Raw genomic sequence first — 18,155 nt, forward strand, 5'->3', positions numbered from 1 at the left:
GTGTTTTACCCTAGGAGGTACTGTCAGAAATTTTTATCAGTAGTTTTTTTTTCTTAAACTTTTAAGTTAAGGCAGCTAAAAAAAATGATCTGCTGGTTCTAGATACCCATTTTTATACCTGCTCTTGTTCTGATAGTAATTTTCTTTTTCCAAATCTTAACACTGTATACCCACGGTTCTATTTTCAAACCTTGTTTTCAATCTTCTTTTCTCTTAGAGCCCTGATGTTGTTGTGTGAAGACTGGATGCTGCCCACTGGGAAAAGCTGGTGAAACCACCTGAAGAATAAAGGCCCTATAGCTTATGTTCCTGTATCTCCTGTTCACTGTACCCATTAATTTGTTGCCATGAATATCACAGGGTTATAGACCTGTAGTCTTCGGTTTACATTCGAGTGCTTCTCCTGGTTCTCATTTCTGGATTGGACAACTGTGTCAAGGCCTGGTGTCTGCTTGGCTGCTGATTGGCCAGCTGGTGCAAGATCTGGCTGACAGTGTGACATACCAATCAGTTTTCATGGAGGAGATTTGTTTTTACTTTATAGCCTCTGCACCAGTGTTGAAGCGGAGACGTATAAAGGGGCATATGGATATGTTTCAACATAAGAATGGACAAAGACTTCGACATGCATGGACAGAAAAGGCCGAACAGTGAGCAAGCAAGATGAATGCATAGACAATCACATTCAGCCTAGGAATACAATGCAATAGACTGCATAAACAGGTAAAAAAAGAGTTTAAAAAAGCTTCTGGAGGGGTCTGTTTTGGGCATGAACATATACAGCTTTCTTGGCTCAAGGCGCTCGCCAGTGTTTATCCCTGTGGAATAAAATAATTCAATTAAACTGAACCAAGCAAAACTGTTCCTGGGCTGAACTGGAGATGGACATTAACTCACCAAACCCTGATTTTTTTTAATAAAAATGTTACCCTTGGAAAAAACAGTACATAGTAAAACTTGAACTGAATTGAAAAACCTGGACCCAACAGGACCTTAACTAGAACTGTACAGTGATCAGAGTTCTGATACTGATTAAACTGTACCAGATTACCAAGGACTGGTTTGGGTCTAGTGTGTGTATTCTGCAGCTCTGGCCTCTATGTCTTCTGCTTTCCACTGGACAGGTGAGGACCTGATGAACCCTTACCAACCTCCCTTACATCTCTCCTCGCCCCCTTAAACAGGTGAGTAATCTGCTAATTAGCTTATTAACCCAGCCAAAGTGGGAGCAAAATGAGAAGTTCTTGAGCCCAAAGATCCAGGCTCATTAATTAGCGTGACATATGGTAGGCCACCAGTAGTCACCTTGGCCATCCACAGTCCTGCCCCTGAGTTTAAGACACACTTAGATTCTACAGTGTCTCCTCCTGTAGTGAGTAGTCTGTAACCTAATGAGGGCAATGCTTTAATGAGTGCCTATCTAATTGCTGTCACCTAGACAATTAGAGAGCTATCCTAGCTAAACGATCTGCTTTCTTAATACTCTCCTATGGCAATATCACAACAGGCGACAGGAAATGCATCCCCATCCTGTTTGTCTCTTGGTCTTTTACTGTCTGAGTCACTCCTTATCTCATACACATCACTCCCTCTGTCCATCAGATCACTTTTTCCCTTCCCGCCTGAGCCTGTGATTGAATACTGGTGGAGAATATAATATGCTGCAGGAGGATATGGTTATGAGTGAACAGCACAGCCCCGGGGATGGTCTTTGCCTGTATGGGGGGATAGGGGGGTCAATAATATCTGCTTAGTCAGTACAGAAGCTGATGTCTGAAGCTTCAGAACTTATCCAGCGCTCAGCCTAAAAAGAGATCTTCACTTATAGATTGAATTTATTCTCTTATTAGAGGTAATCACAACAATATTCGTTTGTTGTTGTCGTTTTAGAAATCTTGTTCCAGACTTCATAAAGCGATGTTGATCTTTATTTGACAGAAATCTACAAAAGATAAAAAGGCACAAAGAAAGTGCCCCTTTTATCTTAAATGGCTTTAAATGAAAAACAGCAGAGATTAGAATGGTCATGCAGCTTTAGCTGTTCTCATTGAAAGTATATCTTTCTCCACATAATTTGGCTTTCCCCCTGCCATGTAGTGTCAATGGCACCCACACTGTTTCAAATGAATTTTAATCAAGTAGTAGATGTACTGTTCTCTGTTTGCCACAGATGGAAACACTGCTTTAATAACTTGCTTATAAGAGATTCATAATTCTACAAAGAGCATTTTATCAACTAGACTTAATTTAACTGATCCAATTATTGTGTTTACACAAAAAATAGGCAATTTAAGACCGTGGTGTAATTGCCATGAAATACAAACAGAATTATTTCCTCTCATAATTTGAGAGCATTTACCTTTGCGTTTAACAAACAATAATTTTCTTTAACAGCAGTTCTGTGCAGAGCACAATCTGATTAGTTGCTTTTGTAGTGGTGTTTATGTAGGGAAATTAGCTCACTGTGAGGGATAGCTCTTGATATCATAAATATCATAAAATATGGAGAGAAATTGGCTTGATTGTGGGGAAACAGTGCAATAAATACACATAAAATGTTAAATGACCATCCATAGACTTGCCAGCTTAATAAAAAATAAGACTTTTTTTTCCTATTATAAGTAACTATAAGTAGCTTTTTCTCTTAAAATGAGGTAACATTTTGATCTGATATGAGTTGGGGAATAAGATGCGAACAATAGAAACAATAGAAAAGTTAAGAATAAGTTAAGAATATGAGAAAGTGTTGACGTTCTCTCTACGGTTTTCTAAAAACGTGCTTGTGCTTATCAGGGTTTTTTTTTTTTTGGGGGGGGGGGTTCCTACAGTAATTACTTAGTCCAGTTTAAGTTTATTTACATCAGAAACTAAATGTAGTTGCAGTTTGAACACAGAATTCAGTAAGTAAAATAAAAACAAAAGAAATTTTTAAAATGTTACAGACATGTAATTACTCCTGTATATAACGTTAAAGGAAATGTAACAGGAAACGTGTGATTTCTGCTGTGTTTTGACTGGGCAGCACAACAAAGATGTTATTTTCTTCTGGTAAGTGATGGTTATGAGATGTTGCAGGGACAACCAGTAATGATGGTGTCTCCAGCTTAAATTTGCATTTCAATTACAAAGTGACACAGACACCTTCATTGTTCATTCAGTAATGGCACCAGCAATGAATCAATCAGTCAGTGTTCTTGGTCTGGCACACAAACACAAGAACCAAAGTGGCTGTTAAGAGTACTCCAATCACAGTTAACAGTTTTTATATACCTATGACCGTAGTAATTGTCTGTGTGCATCTATGTGAACTCACTTTCTATGTGAAAGTGTGATTGCAGAAGTGCTTTAGATATCACAAATTGTTTACACCAGTAAGCATCTCCTCTGACTATTGATGCTGATGATTGTCCGCAGAGAGAGAGAGAGAGAGAGAGAAACAAGACAAAACTGATAAGCGAACATTTCTCTTCTTTTATCGTCCAACTAGCCTTTAGCGCCTTTGGCTGAAGCTCTTTTTATTTTGTACATTCACATTAAATCTTTGCCAACTTGTTAGTGTGTGATGAACTACAGAAATTGATTCATTCAATTGTCAAGTTTAATGACCTCAGTTTGGTTTATCATCCTACATGAATATAGTGCTTATCCCTTCCACGACAAGATCGTTCAGCTGGGGGAAGAAACAAAGAAAAAAACATTATCTTCACTAATAAAAACGATGACCATTTTTTTTACCTTCCATTCTGTAAGTTGTTAAAGTTAATGACGGTTTCTGCAAATGAAAGACATTCTTTTATGTCTAAGGTTAAGCTCACGTCATTATAGCATGCTAAGATCCTATTTTTGTGCATTAATTATAATCTCTATGTGAAAAAAAGGCACACTGATCAGTTTAAGCATGTCAAAAATGGTAGAAAATCATCATCATCAAAATCATTATATTTGATTTATTTGTACAAGTGAATGAGGTCTCTGTCAGTTACACCTACATATCTAAAAACAGCTGTTCAAGATATTAGAAAAGGAAAATACACAAAATGAATACACAAAATGTCTACGCTGTGAGCATGGAGTGTGTGCCTGTGTGTGTGTGTGTGTGTACTACTGTGGTGTCTGATCCATAATGATATAAGTAGAGAATCCTACAAGAGCATGTCCTAACAGTGAGAGAAGCTCACATGTACCAGAGGGAGAATAATGTGAAAATGTAGGAAAGAAATGCTAACACCAGCAGGAAATGCGGGCTCCGTGAGATAATTCAAAATATCCATGCTTGTCCACTATAGGCTAATGTGGTGTTCTGGTATACACAAGTGCTTCAGGCACGATTTTATCTTGCCAGTAAGGCTTGTTGAACTGGACTGTTAGGTAGAAGAGTGAAATGAGAAGGGGAATCTGAGGATGATAAGAAGCTACGTAAATAAAGATTTTGTAGAGCAGAAAGGAGAAAAACAGTTTGAAAAAGAAGAGGAGAGAAGAGAGGACGTGAAGGCGATGGGCAGGAGTGAAATAGGAGGAGAACGAAAGGAGAAAGCATACACAGAAAACAGGAGAACAGCAAGTGGGATGTGTGGAGGATTATGCAGTGTCTATTGAGATACAGCTGTATTGTGCTATAAGGGCGTCTTTGGTTACTCAGAAAGAAAAAAATGATAGTATGAATCACAGATGACAATGCATACACACAATGCATGTTTATTTTTAAGCGTGTTTATTGTATGATGCCTCTTCTAGATGGCAAATGAAAGATCTTGTTGCAAGGCAGATGATGTGCACAGATGAACAAATGTGTGAACACGTGGACACACATTCAGCAAGACGAGATATTCCTATGGAAACGTCATGTCACGTGCAGTGGATATGTGCATCTATTTTAATGAGTACATTCTGAGCATGTGTTTCATTCTGTGTGTGATGTTATAACATGCATTTTCACTAACGTACGAGGCATATTATAGGTGGTTTCCCCCCAAAGAAAACACTCATCTTTATTTTTCCTAGTTGTAATTGGGACAGTGTTTTTTCTGTCACAAGTGCACCATGAGGAGATATTTTTGTGTTGGGGAAAATATAGTTTGCAATGAATTCCCCCCCCCCCCCTTTTTTTTAAAAGATATTTTAGGTGAATGGTTCACATTGCTATCAAATATGTGAAATCAAGGCATGTGGAAGTGGAGAGATACATAAACAGTTAATAAGTACCAAGGGTTTTGACGTCATACTCTAAAAAAATTAAATATATATCTTATAACTTTTCCCCCAATCACACATCTCCAGAGCTTGGTCAACAACCCCTTGGCAACCTCCAGCAGCTAGAGGAAAATGCATATTCCCTGACCTCAGTCACCCAACTAATAGATAGCCAGCAACCTAGTTGGTGACATCAAGAAGTTGTAGAAGGAGTCATTCGCAAATTATTGTTTTGGTCGCTCCCAGATTGCTTTGGTCGCCTGTAGTGTGAATGGAACAAGCCTATTTGACTTCAAACAGTCCCTAGATAGATTTTTGGTGCATCTTTTCACACCTCTTTGCACCTAAAGTCAGCTTTCCAGCAACCCCTTGCCAACCAGTTGGGGAATACACATTTTTCCCTATCAACCTTTGGTTGTCACCAAGGTTCATCACTTACAAGGACTTGGATGAAAGCTTGATAATTAAGTTCTGTGAGCCAAGAGTTTTACAATGGCACTTTTTTATTAAAAATATAAAACGCTGGATGCTTATGAGATTATTTATTGCATTTGAAGTGTTAAATAATGGGAAGGGCAGTGCTGCTGCAGTCAGGTGACAATGAATTGGAGTAGCTCTAGAATATATATTTGAAGGATCCCAAAAGTGAGAGTGGTGCTATCAGATGTCTTTCCACAAATCATAATATTTGATAAACTGTAATTTTAAACTGTAAAACTAGTAATAATTTAAGTGTTTAATGTGGTTAGAAATTTTAAATCTTGAGCATTTTTAATGCCTAAATCCATATTGGTCATAATTCACGAGCTCTTTCTCAATAGAAGGATTAAAGCTCTAGAAAGAAGTATAGCTCTTTTCAGGAAGTTAAATAGAGAGTAAGCAGTTGGGCTTATCTGACAAAACTGTAACCAAAATGGAAAAAAAAATAAACATTTTGAAAGAACATGCAACATCACAGGTCTGTGTCAATAAATTGGGATGAAAGATTGGCTTCAGCCCTTTTCCTTTCAGAAGCTCATTGTGCCACAGTGTGTGGAGTGTAGAGGCAAGGACCCAGATGCACAATACAGAGGTTCAACAAAAATCAAGAATTAATGGCTAAAAAAAGTCTAATAAACAAACTCTAAAGGGTAACAAGCAGATATTCAAAAAACTGCCATAGACAGACAAAGAGGGAGACAGGACTACTTATACACTGAGGGCTGATGAGGGAATGACAGGAGGGGAATTACACAGAGGTGAAAGTAATTAACAACACAGAGTTAAAAGAAACTACAGATGACTAATGTTCTACTTTAGCACATCAGTCATTTACAGTGCGTTATCCGAGGGAAAATCACCAGTCAGCTTTTGTGAACTTGGATGATTTGTCTTTTTACTAATATTCACCTAAGGTGGTTAGACAGACATGCTTAGAAAGATAAAGATATAGAATTATATGTCCCAGTGAAGTACACCAGACCTCCACAGATTGCTAGCAGAGCTGGTGCATATGTTTAGATGAAGAAGTGAATGATGAAAAAAATATGTGTATTGCCCGATGAGACTTCAGAGGCTAAATAAGTTTGCTCTCTGCTTACTTACTCCCTGATGCCACCACCAACCAGTCAAGCTGCAGCTTACATCTGTCCAGACTGATATACATAAATTAAAGCAAAATGCAATAAGTTGACACCAAACATTTGTAATAGCAATTCAGTATCTGAACAGCTTTGACTTGTGGTCACAATCCACCCCCTCTGTTCCCAACAAATAATGGTAAACAAATGTGTTCTTGCAGAAAATTAGAGTGTAGACTTGGTCTTTGTCCTTTTCGAATAGAAAATGAAAAATCATTAAAATGTGTTTTCTCACTCTGACTTCCCAATTCTGATCTGTTCACCTGTGAGTCAAAGTGAAGGTAAATGTGCCAGATGTGATAACATTTCCTCTCTGTGTTCCTGAGAGATTTGCAAGAATGAGACAGATGTGTCACGTTGACCTTGATCTTTAACTGGCAGCGCCTAATTATTTCTTTCTTGAGTCTAAGTCAACATTTGTACCAAATTCTGAAAAAATAAATAAGTTTAATAATTCAGGGCATTCACCAGACATTTCATTCATGAGAACATTTGAATATAGCTGACCACCTAAATACATATTCCCACTAGTGGCTGCTGTCAGGCCAACGTCAGCATTGGTTGGTTCATCATTTCTCTTAGCTTGGCTAACTGCCCGTTTGGCCAGTTGCCTGTATCATCCTGACCTCTGGTTTTACATGCTGGGCCCTGCAGTTTCCTAGAGCATCTCTTTGTCAATTAAACCAAAAGAGCTGCAAGTTTTTAATAGTATAGAAAATGAAATTTTTACATTTATAAATATATTAAGGTGATGCCAAGAAGAGGTCCTTCATTGAATATAACAACTATTCAGTTTTTTTACCAATAATTCCATGACACGTGCAGGACAATGTTCCTGTTCAGAAATGGCTTAAAATAGGAGCCCACTCTAAGCATATGCCAGATGTGCTAGACAGAACAAGCCTAATCCATGGCCCCACCTTCAAACTCACAGAACCTGAAAGATCTACTGCCAGCACTCTGAGACACCACGGGACATACCCTGAGGTCCTGTGTTCATTTTAATATCGCAGCTAACTGGTGCATGCGTCATTCAGTTCAAAACTTTTGCATTTTAGCCTGTTGTATTCCTGGGAGCAGGGTCTGTGAGTAGCAAACTATTCCTCAGAAAACAAAATTAATCTTTCTGGGCCACGTTCAGTACTAAAATCATTTTTAGGACTGGGCTGCAGAATGTTAAAAGCCATTGTTTTTCTTTGTTTTTTTTTCATGCAACATCTGAGCACCAGCAGGATTTGTTATGCAAAAGAGATTGCTCTAAATGCTCCAGTGTCAGTTTGTGAAGGTCAGTAGCATAATCAGCCATTTAAAAGCATTGCTGTCAATTTGTGTCGACAGCCTACCACCACAATCACATCAAACCGACTGATTTTTGGAATATGAATTTCAGAGCTAAAAATAAGCAAAGCAGTAATTTTACCTTCACCTGGTCCCCACTTATAAATATTACTGTAGCGCTCAGCAATCGTGGCAGAGTTTCACCATTTATCGACAATAGCAACACTATTTAAATCTGCTGGATGGATTTGTTGGCAGTGGGCATTTTTTTGTTTTGTTTTTATCTGCCGTATACAGCACAACGCTGCACTCAGGATAGCTGAATAATCGTTAATTGGCACTGAGAGCCTGTGATTCGCATGTGGGAGCAGTGATTATATTTATAGCCATGTTAAAAATCAAACATGATAGCAAGTGAAACTGGCTGACATTTAGTGATACACGGACTTGTAAAAGTCAACTGTGTTTCATCAGAGGAATGTGTATGCACATGAGAGAGAGAGAGAGAGCACGAGTGAGAGAGAGACAATCCCTATAATAGCAGTAGCTGGAAAAAGGAAAGCGATAATTGAATGCTGCAAATTTGCTGCTCAGCATTACTTGATTACTTGATATAGAACATATAATTATATATGTCCTGTGTATAAAAAGAATCCTCTCTCTCTCTCTCCCTCCCGCCCTCTAGTAACGCACAAAAGCTGTACCTGTATTTCATCAGCAGGCCACAGCTCTGTTTGATGTATGGTGCACCTTCAGGATGCATTTGGGGGGAGTGGGTCGGGGACAGAAACAAACTAATATGTTAGTGCTTTTCAGAAGGTTACAAAATGGCAACTCAAAACATAAAACACCTTGATCAATTTCCATGTAATTAGCTACAGCTTTGCATTTTTCTTCCCGATAAATGAAATTCTGCATGGCTGTAATTGCTCTAGTACATAGAGTAAGATAAAGTATAGCGAATGCAGATTAATTGCTTTTCTATGACTATACTCACAGAAATTAGAAATTCAATACATTTTAATACAGTGTGACATTAATTAACTTAGTCACCTAGTTGATAATTCAACTTTCATTTCAAGCATTTAAACACAGTAGTCAGAATAATGCATGCAATGTGTTTGTCTGAATGCAGAGTGACAATAAAAAAAACAAGAAACCATCTGTGATGCTTACGAGCACCCATGTTTGAAAATCGAATGTTACATACTAGAGAAACTGTTATACACCTGATAAAGACGTTGATGGGGAGTTATCGGGGCAACCGGGCTTATGAATACCTGCAAAATGATTAAAACACATCTTTGCAGCTGTTCCTGCAGCAGGAGGTGTCACCGAGGCTACGCACACGCACATTTGCCAGGCTGTTGTGGTAGGAATTCGGTGGTATAACCAGCATTTGCACATCTATCAACCAGACAGACTTTAAGTTAGAACCCTTGCATTTATCTTTTAGAAGAAAATAATTTCCTCATGCAGGCAGAAGAGAAACTCCCATCGTTAGATCGATTTCTTGTGCTTGTCTTAGGAAGGATAGGTGTGGATGGTGGTGAGTCTTTCAGGTGTTCACAAAGAGCACAATATGGCCCTATTGGTGTGCACAGTAACTTATTAGGTGTCTAACCTGTTGCTCGTTGCTTGTGGCGTTGTCACCCATGTGTTACACACACCAACCACCGGTCCAGTCGGTCACCCCTTTTCCATATTTATTTATGTATTTATTTTTAAGCATCACCATTAAATCGTCTCTTTCCTACACTCCAATCAATGAGCACCAGGTTCCCCCACATGGAATACTTACAGTGTGACCACTACTGTAATCATTTTAGCATGCTAACATTACAGTACTAATGAGGCCAGTTTTACAAAGAGTATCATGCCTTTGTTCACATTTTCTCAATAAATCTATAGTCATTTAATACTGTATTGCGCACGTATTCATTCTGTTTAAACAGGGGATTATGAGGCCCCATTATGTAATTTTGTAGCTGTTGTCAGATTAGGGGCTTTTGAAACGCACATTAATATTAAATAACTTTTTTGCAGGTTTAACAGCTGTACGTGATAAGTTGACTGCACAAAGTTGAGGTTTATCATTGTTATCACGTCAAACACTTGATTTTCCATGTGCTCTAGAGCACTGAAAGTGACAAAGCTGTCTAGCTTGGGGTGATTGTATTAACACTAACCTAGTTGCTAGTTTGTCTCTTTTTATGGGAACAAGGCACAACCAACCCATGCAGGATGCAGATGTGTTCTCACTGGGGCTGCACAGGAAATACCTCTTTTAAGTGCTCTCTTCAATTTGAAGTGTAATCGTCTGTGGATTTGGCTTGATCTAATCCGCAGAGATGTAACTGACAGAAGAAATGAAAAATAAAAAGTGGTCAAATCCCTGTGGCCTTTTAGAAAAAATCTTTTTATACACAAACAAAAACACATTTCAGATATTTTGCCCTGACACAATAAGAACAGCTGTTATTCAGATAAAAGGCACATTTCCTTTAGCTTTAGGCTAAAAGTATGGCTGCTGTGCCTATCAGGTGGTAACAAAGCGTGTCTTGTGGTGAGGAAATAAGTAGGACAAGTCATTTTAAACCCTCGTATATTTGAAATTTTAAAACAATTCTGGGTCTATATTCCAAACTAATTTCTTTCTCTTTTTGTCTTTCAGACCCAGTGACCAGAAGGAAAGCCGCATGTCTGAAGTCCAGAAAGACAAATTAGTGGTTAAGAGAAAACAAGCCAAGTAGCAGGGTTCCAAATCATGAGTCATTATTGATATCATCCAAGATTTTTATCCGAAACATCATCAACCTTAACCTTCATCACAGAATACGTTTACAAGAAAAAGAGTTCTGCACTACAAATCAGAATAGTTTAATGTGAAGAAAAATGCTGTACGACTGTATATTACTGCACAACTTACATTGCTAATAGCTCAGCTGTTGTCATCTAGGCCTTGCACATCTCCATTATCTCTTTCATTATTACCACAGTGGAGAGCATTTACGTGCACACGACATGAGCGATAACAGGCCACATCTCACCTAATGTTCTATCTGTGAGGAGTTCCATCTTCGTGTGTCTGGCAGATATCCCTTTATATTAATCATCAGAATATTCCAGGTGCTTGTTACTAGCATCTCCCTTACCATTTTCGTGCTTTGACTCTGGTTTGTGGAAAAGGGATATGTGATATATACGGCATCACGGACATGCATTATTCATATCTGTGCATGGAATTGCACTCCCAGCCATTCCATAATGATTATCGTCATGATTACAGCTCCCTGCAGATCGGTAGAAGACCAGGAACTAGATGGAGAACCTCAAAACCTTTGACCTATTCCAGAAGCAACACACCCCACGCCCACGCCCCACCCAAAAAAATAAAAACACATTGTCTTCACTTTTTCCCTTCCTGTATTCCTCTCACTTTTTTCTTTGGGCTTTATCTTTTGTATGTGTACATAAAGCAATTTCAAATCTTATAGTTTTGTACATGTAATTTTTATGGTGTGTGGATATTTTCTAATAAAATTAAACAAAAATGGATGACCTTCTCCAGACTGGCCACTCTGAGTATTTGATTTTTTTTGTTGTAGCTGTAGTTGTTAACTAAAACTAAAATGAACTTTAAAAAACTAAAACTAACATTTTTTTTAGCATGTAACTGACATTCGTTGTTTTCATTGCAGATAAATATTTTTATCTGCAATGATTTTTATACCTTTCACTCTGAAATGTGTTATATTATATTATAGTAAAGGTGTAAGTGACAGAGCAACAAACTGGGCATACAGTTCAATAAAGTGGGACCTTAGAATCTTAGTTCATCATCATTATTCATGTCACCTACAATATCTAGCAAGACCAGGTTGCGGGCTCATTATTCAGCATCAGTCTATCTCAGTATTGTTGGCTTGAGACTCCACAAGGAAGCTTAGCCTTCTTGATCTGCAAAGTTCTGCATGCGTAAAAAAAAAAAACTCTGCTGGGGATAATGTTGCTATCCTCGTTCAAAAATACTGATTATGCAAAATTATATTAATTGGCCAGAATAACTGCCATGTTTTCACATTTTTAAAAAAGGTTTTCACATATCAAACAACAATCTGAACCTGAATGAGAACCCAAGGGCATGCTGCACACCTGCACATATGATGCCATATTGTGATTTAAATCTATTTAGTAATATCATTTACAAAATGAACATCTACTGATTGAAACTATGAGATAATTAGGAAATATTATGTTAGATTAAAAGTAAAATAAAGGGGGGATTAGAGTTACATCCTTTACATACATTTTTGACAGTACAGCGTTATTTTATTCAGTCTTAGATGGGGCTTTCTGTTATTCTCCATTCACACGTAATCATAACAGGTGGAGGGAGCTATAGTATTTTGACATATATGCAAGAGACCTGCTGGGCAGTGTAAACAGTGTTTGTGCGAGTCTGTGTGTTTGTGTGTGTGCTGTTTAATGCAGCAGCAGCTGTCCTTCTCTTGTCACTCGCTCTCATTTCTGGGCTGAGAATATAATACTACTATCTGTTTATTCAACCAATCAATTTTTTATTCACTTATCCAATAATTCAGGGTCACCGAGGGGGGCTGGAGCTTAATCCAGCTTTTCACTGAGCAAAAAGCAATAGTACTACTATACTATTACACTAATTAAAGCAATTGCATGAAATTCAGGAGTGCGGTATGTTAGAGCTAACACTGAATGTCCGAGATCAACGATTGCTGTTGGGACCAGGGTTTTGTTTCAGACGTGGCGTAGACAGATTCACGATTCGATTCTCCTGTCAGCTGAGTTCAGAGGAGAAAGCAAAGGGAGAAAAAGAAAATTCAGATGCCTTCAGATCAACACTCATCAGTGTTTAAATCTTCACAAAGAAGCACTTCTGAGTAGAGGAATGCTTCATGTATTAAATTACAGTGTTTGTGATGTCCGAAATGAAAAATCAGCAAAGCTTTGGTAGGAAATTCTAATCAAATTTATTCATATTTATTCACATTATTTTTTGCATATGCTGACAGATGGATTAATCCAACATGGGGAATAATACACTAACACACTGTATTATACTAGAGCATTGCAACCTTCAAAAGGGAGGTGACCATTTGCAAAAAGTGAAGTGCTGTGCGTTTCTCCATCCCACTTATTGCTTCCTGTTACCATGCTATAAATCTGTCTGCTTTTCTCCTCTCCCTCCTCACCCATTATCTCCTCCCTTCATCTATTCACCTCAGTCACCACTGCTTTTCTCCCTCATACTGCACTGTCCCAACTTTCAGGCCACACATCTCTCCATCTCTCCCCTGCTCTGTTTTCCCTCTCATATGTAATACCCAGTCTGATCTCTACAACTCCATTCTGCTCCCCTGATCTACTCCATTTCTCAGTTCTCTGCTCCGTAGTTCTTGGCAGGCAGCCATTGCCAGATCAGCTCTTCAACATTCTTGTCTCCCCCTTCTCCTTTACTCTCATCACCACCTGTTAACTCTATTTCCTGTCCCTTCCATATTTTTTTTGTCTTTATTCATAAGGCATAAAGAATTACAATGGATGAAGTTTAATGAAGGTTAAAGAAAAATATATCCGTACTACCAGATTTACAGAAGGGAACAAAGGGCCAAAAGAGGAGGTAAAAAGATGTCATCCTGTATGTTATGAGAGGCTCTAGAAAATGTAGAACCTGGAGTCTCCTTTTGAGAAAGCACCCAATATTAAACTGGGATTCATGTTTCACTCTTGGAGTTTTACAGCAGGAAGCGAATGTGATTAAAACGGGAAATCAGCAGAGTAGAACAACGCAATACAAAACAAAATCAAAACCATCCTAAGAGTCATTATCATCACGAAGAATTAATTATTTATAAACGGTCACTTTTGCATGTGTACATGTTCAAAAGTTTTCCTGAAAGGAGTATGAATAAAACAAGAGGCATTTAAGATGACAACACCCCATCACAATTACCAGGATACTGTATAATAAATGTAATAAGTTGTGTTGCTGAATTCATTAATCAAAGCCGATACTCATGTCAACATTCTTGGGAAAGTATTAAGCTAAACTGTATCTTACACTGAATAGTCCTAGTGCTTTCAGGAAAATTATTTTTACATTTATTAATATGTAAATCAATTCAGCAAGGCACTCCAAATTTAATCAGACCATCTTCTCTACAGGGGCCAGACTTAGTGTACATGTTGAATTCTTGTCATGTTCTCAAGTTAATGTTCACACAAAGTAAAGTAAAACAAAAGTCTCACACAGATATGTGTCAGCACGATGGAATTAAGAAGAAGAAGAAATACAAAGAGCAGGAACTTTTATCGTGGTGTCCTGGGCAGGTCGCGAAATTATCAGCATAGCCGCAGTGAGTGTTTCTTTCTAGTGCTTGTTAAATCGAAACCTTGAAAAGTAGGGAAAAAATCTAATTATAATTTTAATAGGTTAGAAGATATACCACAGAGTCAGTCCAAGCCTGATACCTGATAAAAAAAAAAGATAGTAATGCTAACATTTCTTTATAGAGACTTTTAGCCTTGACTAGAGAGCCTTGAAAATCCTCTTACAAATGCAACACCAAGTCATATTAGTAGATAAAGAAGTCCACGCATTGTGTGCATCTGAAAAACACCCACATAAATATTAATAAGTTTGTACTGGACATTTCAAAGGAATTGTACAAGGTGCTATAGGGTATAATAGAAACAGTACGGGAAAGGAAAGGTCCATAAACAACCTTAGATCCTCAGATGTCTCACATCTGTGGGCCTGAATGATAAAAAATCAGAAAGGAAAGACATTCAGAGAAAGGTTTGCATATGAATGAGGATTTGTTAAAAATGTATTTTTAAAGGTTGTTAATGTTCATTTTCTTTATTATTTACTTTATGTACCATCACTACTTGCGTGGCTGAATGATTTAACTGTGAAACCTCGTTTTCCCCCAGACTGCCTGCACACTCAGTGGCTTGATGTTTTGAGTTTCTTTTTGAATATATTTTCCCTTCTTGATCTAGTCTCAGTGGACTGATACAAGAAATGCTGGAAAAGAAAGCATCGGAGGACATGTGGCCAACATCCTAAGATAGATTTAAACCCACGACATCTGGTGGAATCTCATTTGCAAGTGTTAAACATCCCCTCCTCGTTCACACTTGGGGCATCCATTGTTACACCTGGATGTGTTTTGCCTGTGAGGACTCCCTTCTCTCCCGTGCAGTCTACACAGGAAACAAGCAGGCCAAATCAGTGTTGCCCATTATTTTTCTGGATCTTCCACATAAAGAAAACTTAGATGGTTTTGCACTCGCAGAGGCACAAACTAGCAAAACTGCTAGGACAGCACATCTGTCAAGCCCTACATATGGTCATCATTTTGTGCTTATAATTAGTCTTGTAACCTAAAACAAAGGACTAAGCTTATGTAATAAAAACAAAGTCAATGAGAAAAGCAACACTTGATTATTTGCCCTGATTACTTTTAAGTAAGGACGACATCATAATAATAATGATAATAATATGTTCATTATAGTAGTGTTTACAGTGGCAGCTAAACTGAACTTCCATATAGTCAGGATGCTAAAGTGTGTGCTTTTTAAAGAATGTATTTTTGGTTACAATCATAGGTCTTATGGCTTAATGAGAGTGTGTTTATGTAACCAAAGCATTTTGTATTGGCCCACCATTAAATTTTTTTGAGCTATGATTGCCTGTATAGCTGTTTACTTCCTAGTGCTGTAATATAAAATAGTCATAACATGCATGTTTCCAGGTGATAAGTGATAGGTTTGTAGCTTGAACCCATCCGCTGGAACGTTGAAGACAATATAATTACACTGCAAAGCAAGACACGAAGTAGGCAAAGTTCTTCATGTTACTCGTGCACGGGAGAGACCGGACAGAGCGCCGTCCCTTCGCTTGACCCCAGTTGCTCTCGTCCGTTCTCCCGTACCACTGTCCTTTTATTGAGGTTACATGAATATACAGCATAAATGACAATCAACAATACAAACTCTAACAATAAGCCACAGCATCATCCAATCCAGTCCATCCCAACTGTAAAGCACCTTAAAAGCAACATAGCTGGAAATAAAATTAAATACAAAAACACATATTAACAAAAAATAAATAAATAAATAAATAAAGCATGTAAATAAAACATTTACAATAAAAAAAACCTAGAAGAATTAATACATAATATTTACACTGTTACCTTCAAGCAGTAAAGAAAGCTGGTGGACATAAGGTAGCATTTATTCCAACTTCATAACATCCTAATAATGTCCAAATATGTTAAAACATCAACCAATACCCAATTAACTTGAGGTTACTACAGGTAATGAAAATCCCAATACAGAGATGTTGCTGTTTTATTACCTAGAGATTATTATATTGTTACCAGTATGTAATTATACTTGTATTAATGTGCTTAGCCAGGTGTATGTCTGTTTCCACGTTATTAAGAAGTTGTTACCCAAATAAAGCTTCAATTAGTATTACCTTACTAACCATTGGTGATACAATGTATAAGTTGGTTGTTAATTTAGCAATTATTACCCTCTTCTTTACACCTTATTACCAGATAGTGTTAGATAGTACTGCAAATCCTTGTTTAAGAGTGTTATAGTCTCTTATGAAGCTCTTTAAGAGCCTATTTCAAACATTTATTCTAGGATCTAGTCTTTGCTCCTGCAAAGACTTTTTCAGCAAGGTCCACAATAAATGTTATTTTTGTAGTCCATACATATCCGTTGCAAATTACATTTTGGATTTCGTTCTTTATAGACATTCATTGGCAAAGTGTCATCAGAGTGGTGCCAACAACACACATAGGTTTGATATTCCTATTTTCTATGCAAAAATAGATGTTTTCTGCCAGAATGCCAATAACTAGCTTTGCACTGCCTTATTTGAACAACCCCCTACCTATTTTCTTCCTCTCTTCCCACCTGTGTACCATGCGTTCTGTGCTTGGCACCAAAATACCACATATATGCACAAATTTCATGGAAGAATAAACTGTCAGGACACTGCTGAAACTGCTCAACGCTAACATTTACTAAACCTTCTACCATCTGTTTGAATTATCATAAATTACACAGGGCTTGAAATTAGAAGGAAACTGCGATAGAGTCCTTCAGACTTCTGACTTGTTATCTGCTTTATGTCTTTACTTTGAGTGGCGGTAATAACGCTGGCTTTAATTTTTTTACATAGTTGTTAAAAGTATAATAAAGTGCACACAGTATAGAAGACAATCAATGACTAGAGGCTTTGAGCTCTTGGTCATTTACATTTATTGTATGCAAATAATCTCCTAGCCAAATTATTTACAAAGATTATAAAAATAATACTTTCATTATCATGATTTTCCTCTTTGCATTAAAAACTTTTTACATTTTAAATTCTCTTAAAAGGATCTTTTGAAGAAAGGCTTAAAACTGTTGAAATCAAGGACCATGTTTGCACGGAGGATTTCTCATCCTCTCATGCCTTAGCTGCATCAAGGACTTCAGCCTTTTGTCTACGTTTCACGATTCCAAACAATGAGGATGAACTAACATGGCAACGAGTGGTAAATACTTCATATTTTTAACTGGGTATGACAGCGCTCCTTTATGATGTCTCCATAGTAACAGAGCATGAAATGGTGACGGGTTGACATTGTGCCATTTCAGTTTTTATACCAAATGCACTCCCCCTCTTTGCCCCTTCATGCCAGTGGTCCGCCACGTGACGCAGATCACACATCACACGGAGGCTGCCTCTCACAGTGGAGGGAAGTCAACACTCCACTGAAATGAAGTTCAACTAATGGCACTCCCTGCACAAGCCAAGCAACCGAGCCACCGCTGGATGGATTTGTTGAACACTCAGTAGATTCCCAACTTAAACTGTGGGCACACAAAAGGGAGAATTTGTATTATTTTTTCCTAGCAGCCTTATAAAAAATACAAGAACAAAAGAAGTTTCCAAAATGAACATAAATCGACATTAAATGTTTTGTTGACATATTTCCCAACATCAAGCTGGGGTTGTGT

General features: G+C 37.8%; 1 protein-coding gene across 3 annotated transcripts in view; it reads left to right on the top strand.

Moving 5' to 3' along the window:
• zgc:172282 (leucine-rich repeat and fibronectin type III domain-containing protein 1-like protein) overlaps positions 1 to 11,671 on the top strand; it is a 189,007-nt gene extending 177,336 nt beyond the window's left edge. Inside the window, exons 11-12 of one of the 3 annotated variants that reach the window (XM_040008618.1) lie at positions 218 to 1,184; positions 10,762 to 11,662. Coding sequence is in view for 1 of the 3 variants with exons in the window: in XM_040008620.1 (XP_039864554.1) it covers positions 218 to 225 (8 nt within the window). In the remaining 2 variants the exon portion in view is untranslated. Of the gene's footprint in view, positions 1 to 217 lie in introns of all 3 variants that reach the window. The other 2 variants (XM_040008620.1, XM_040008619.1) reach the window with 2 other exon arrangements.
• Positions 11,672 to 18,155: the final 6,484 nt, after the last annotated feature.

The sequence above is a fragment of the Simochromis diagramma genome, unplaced genomic scaffold, assembly GCF_900408965.1.
Source record: "Simochromis diagramma unplaced genomic scaffold, fSimDia1.1 OVJJ01000344.1, whole genome shotgun sequence".
Classification (NCBI taxonomy): Eukaryota; Metazoa; Chordata; class Actinopteri; order Cichliformes; family Cichlidae; genus Simochromis; species Simochromis diagramma.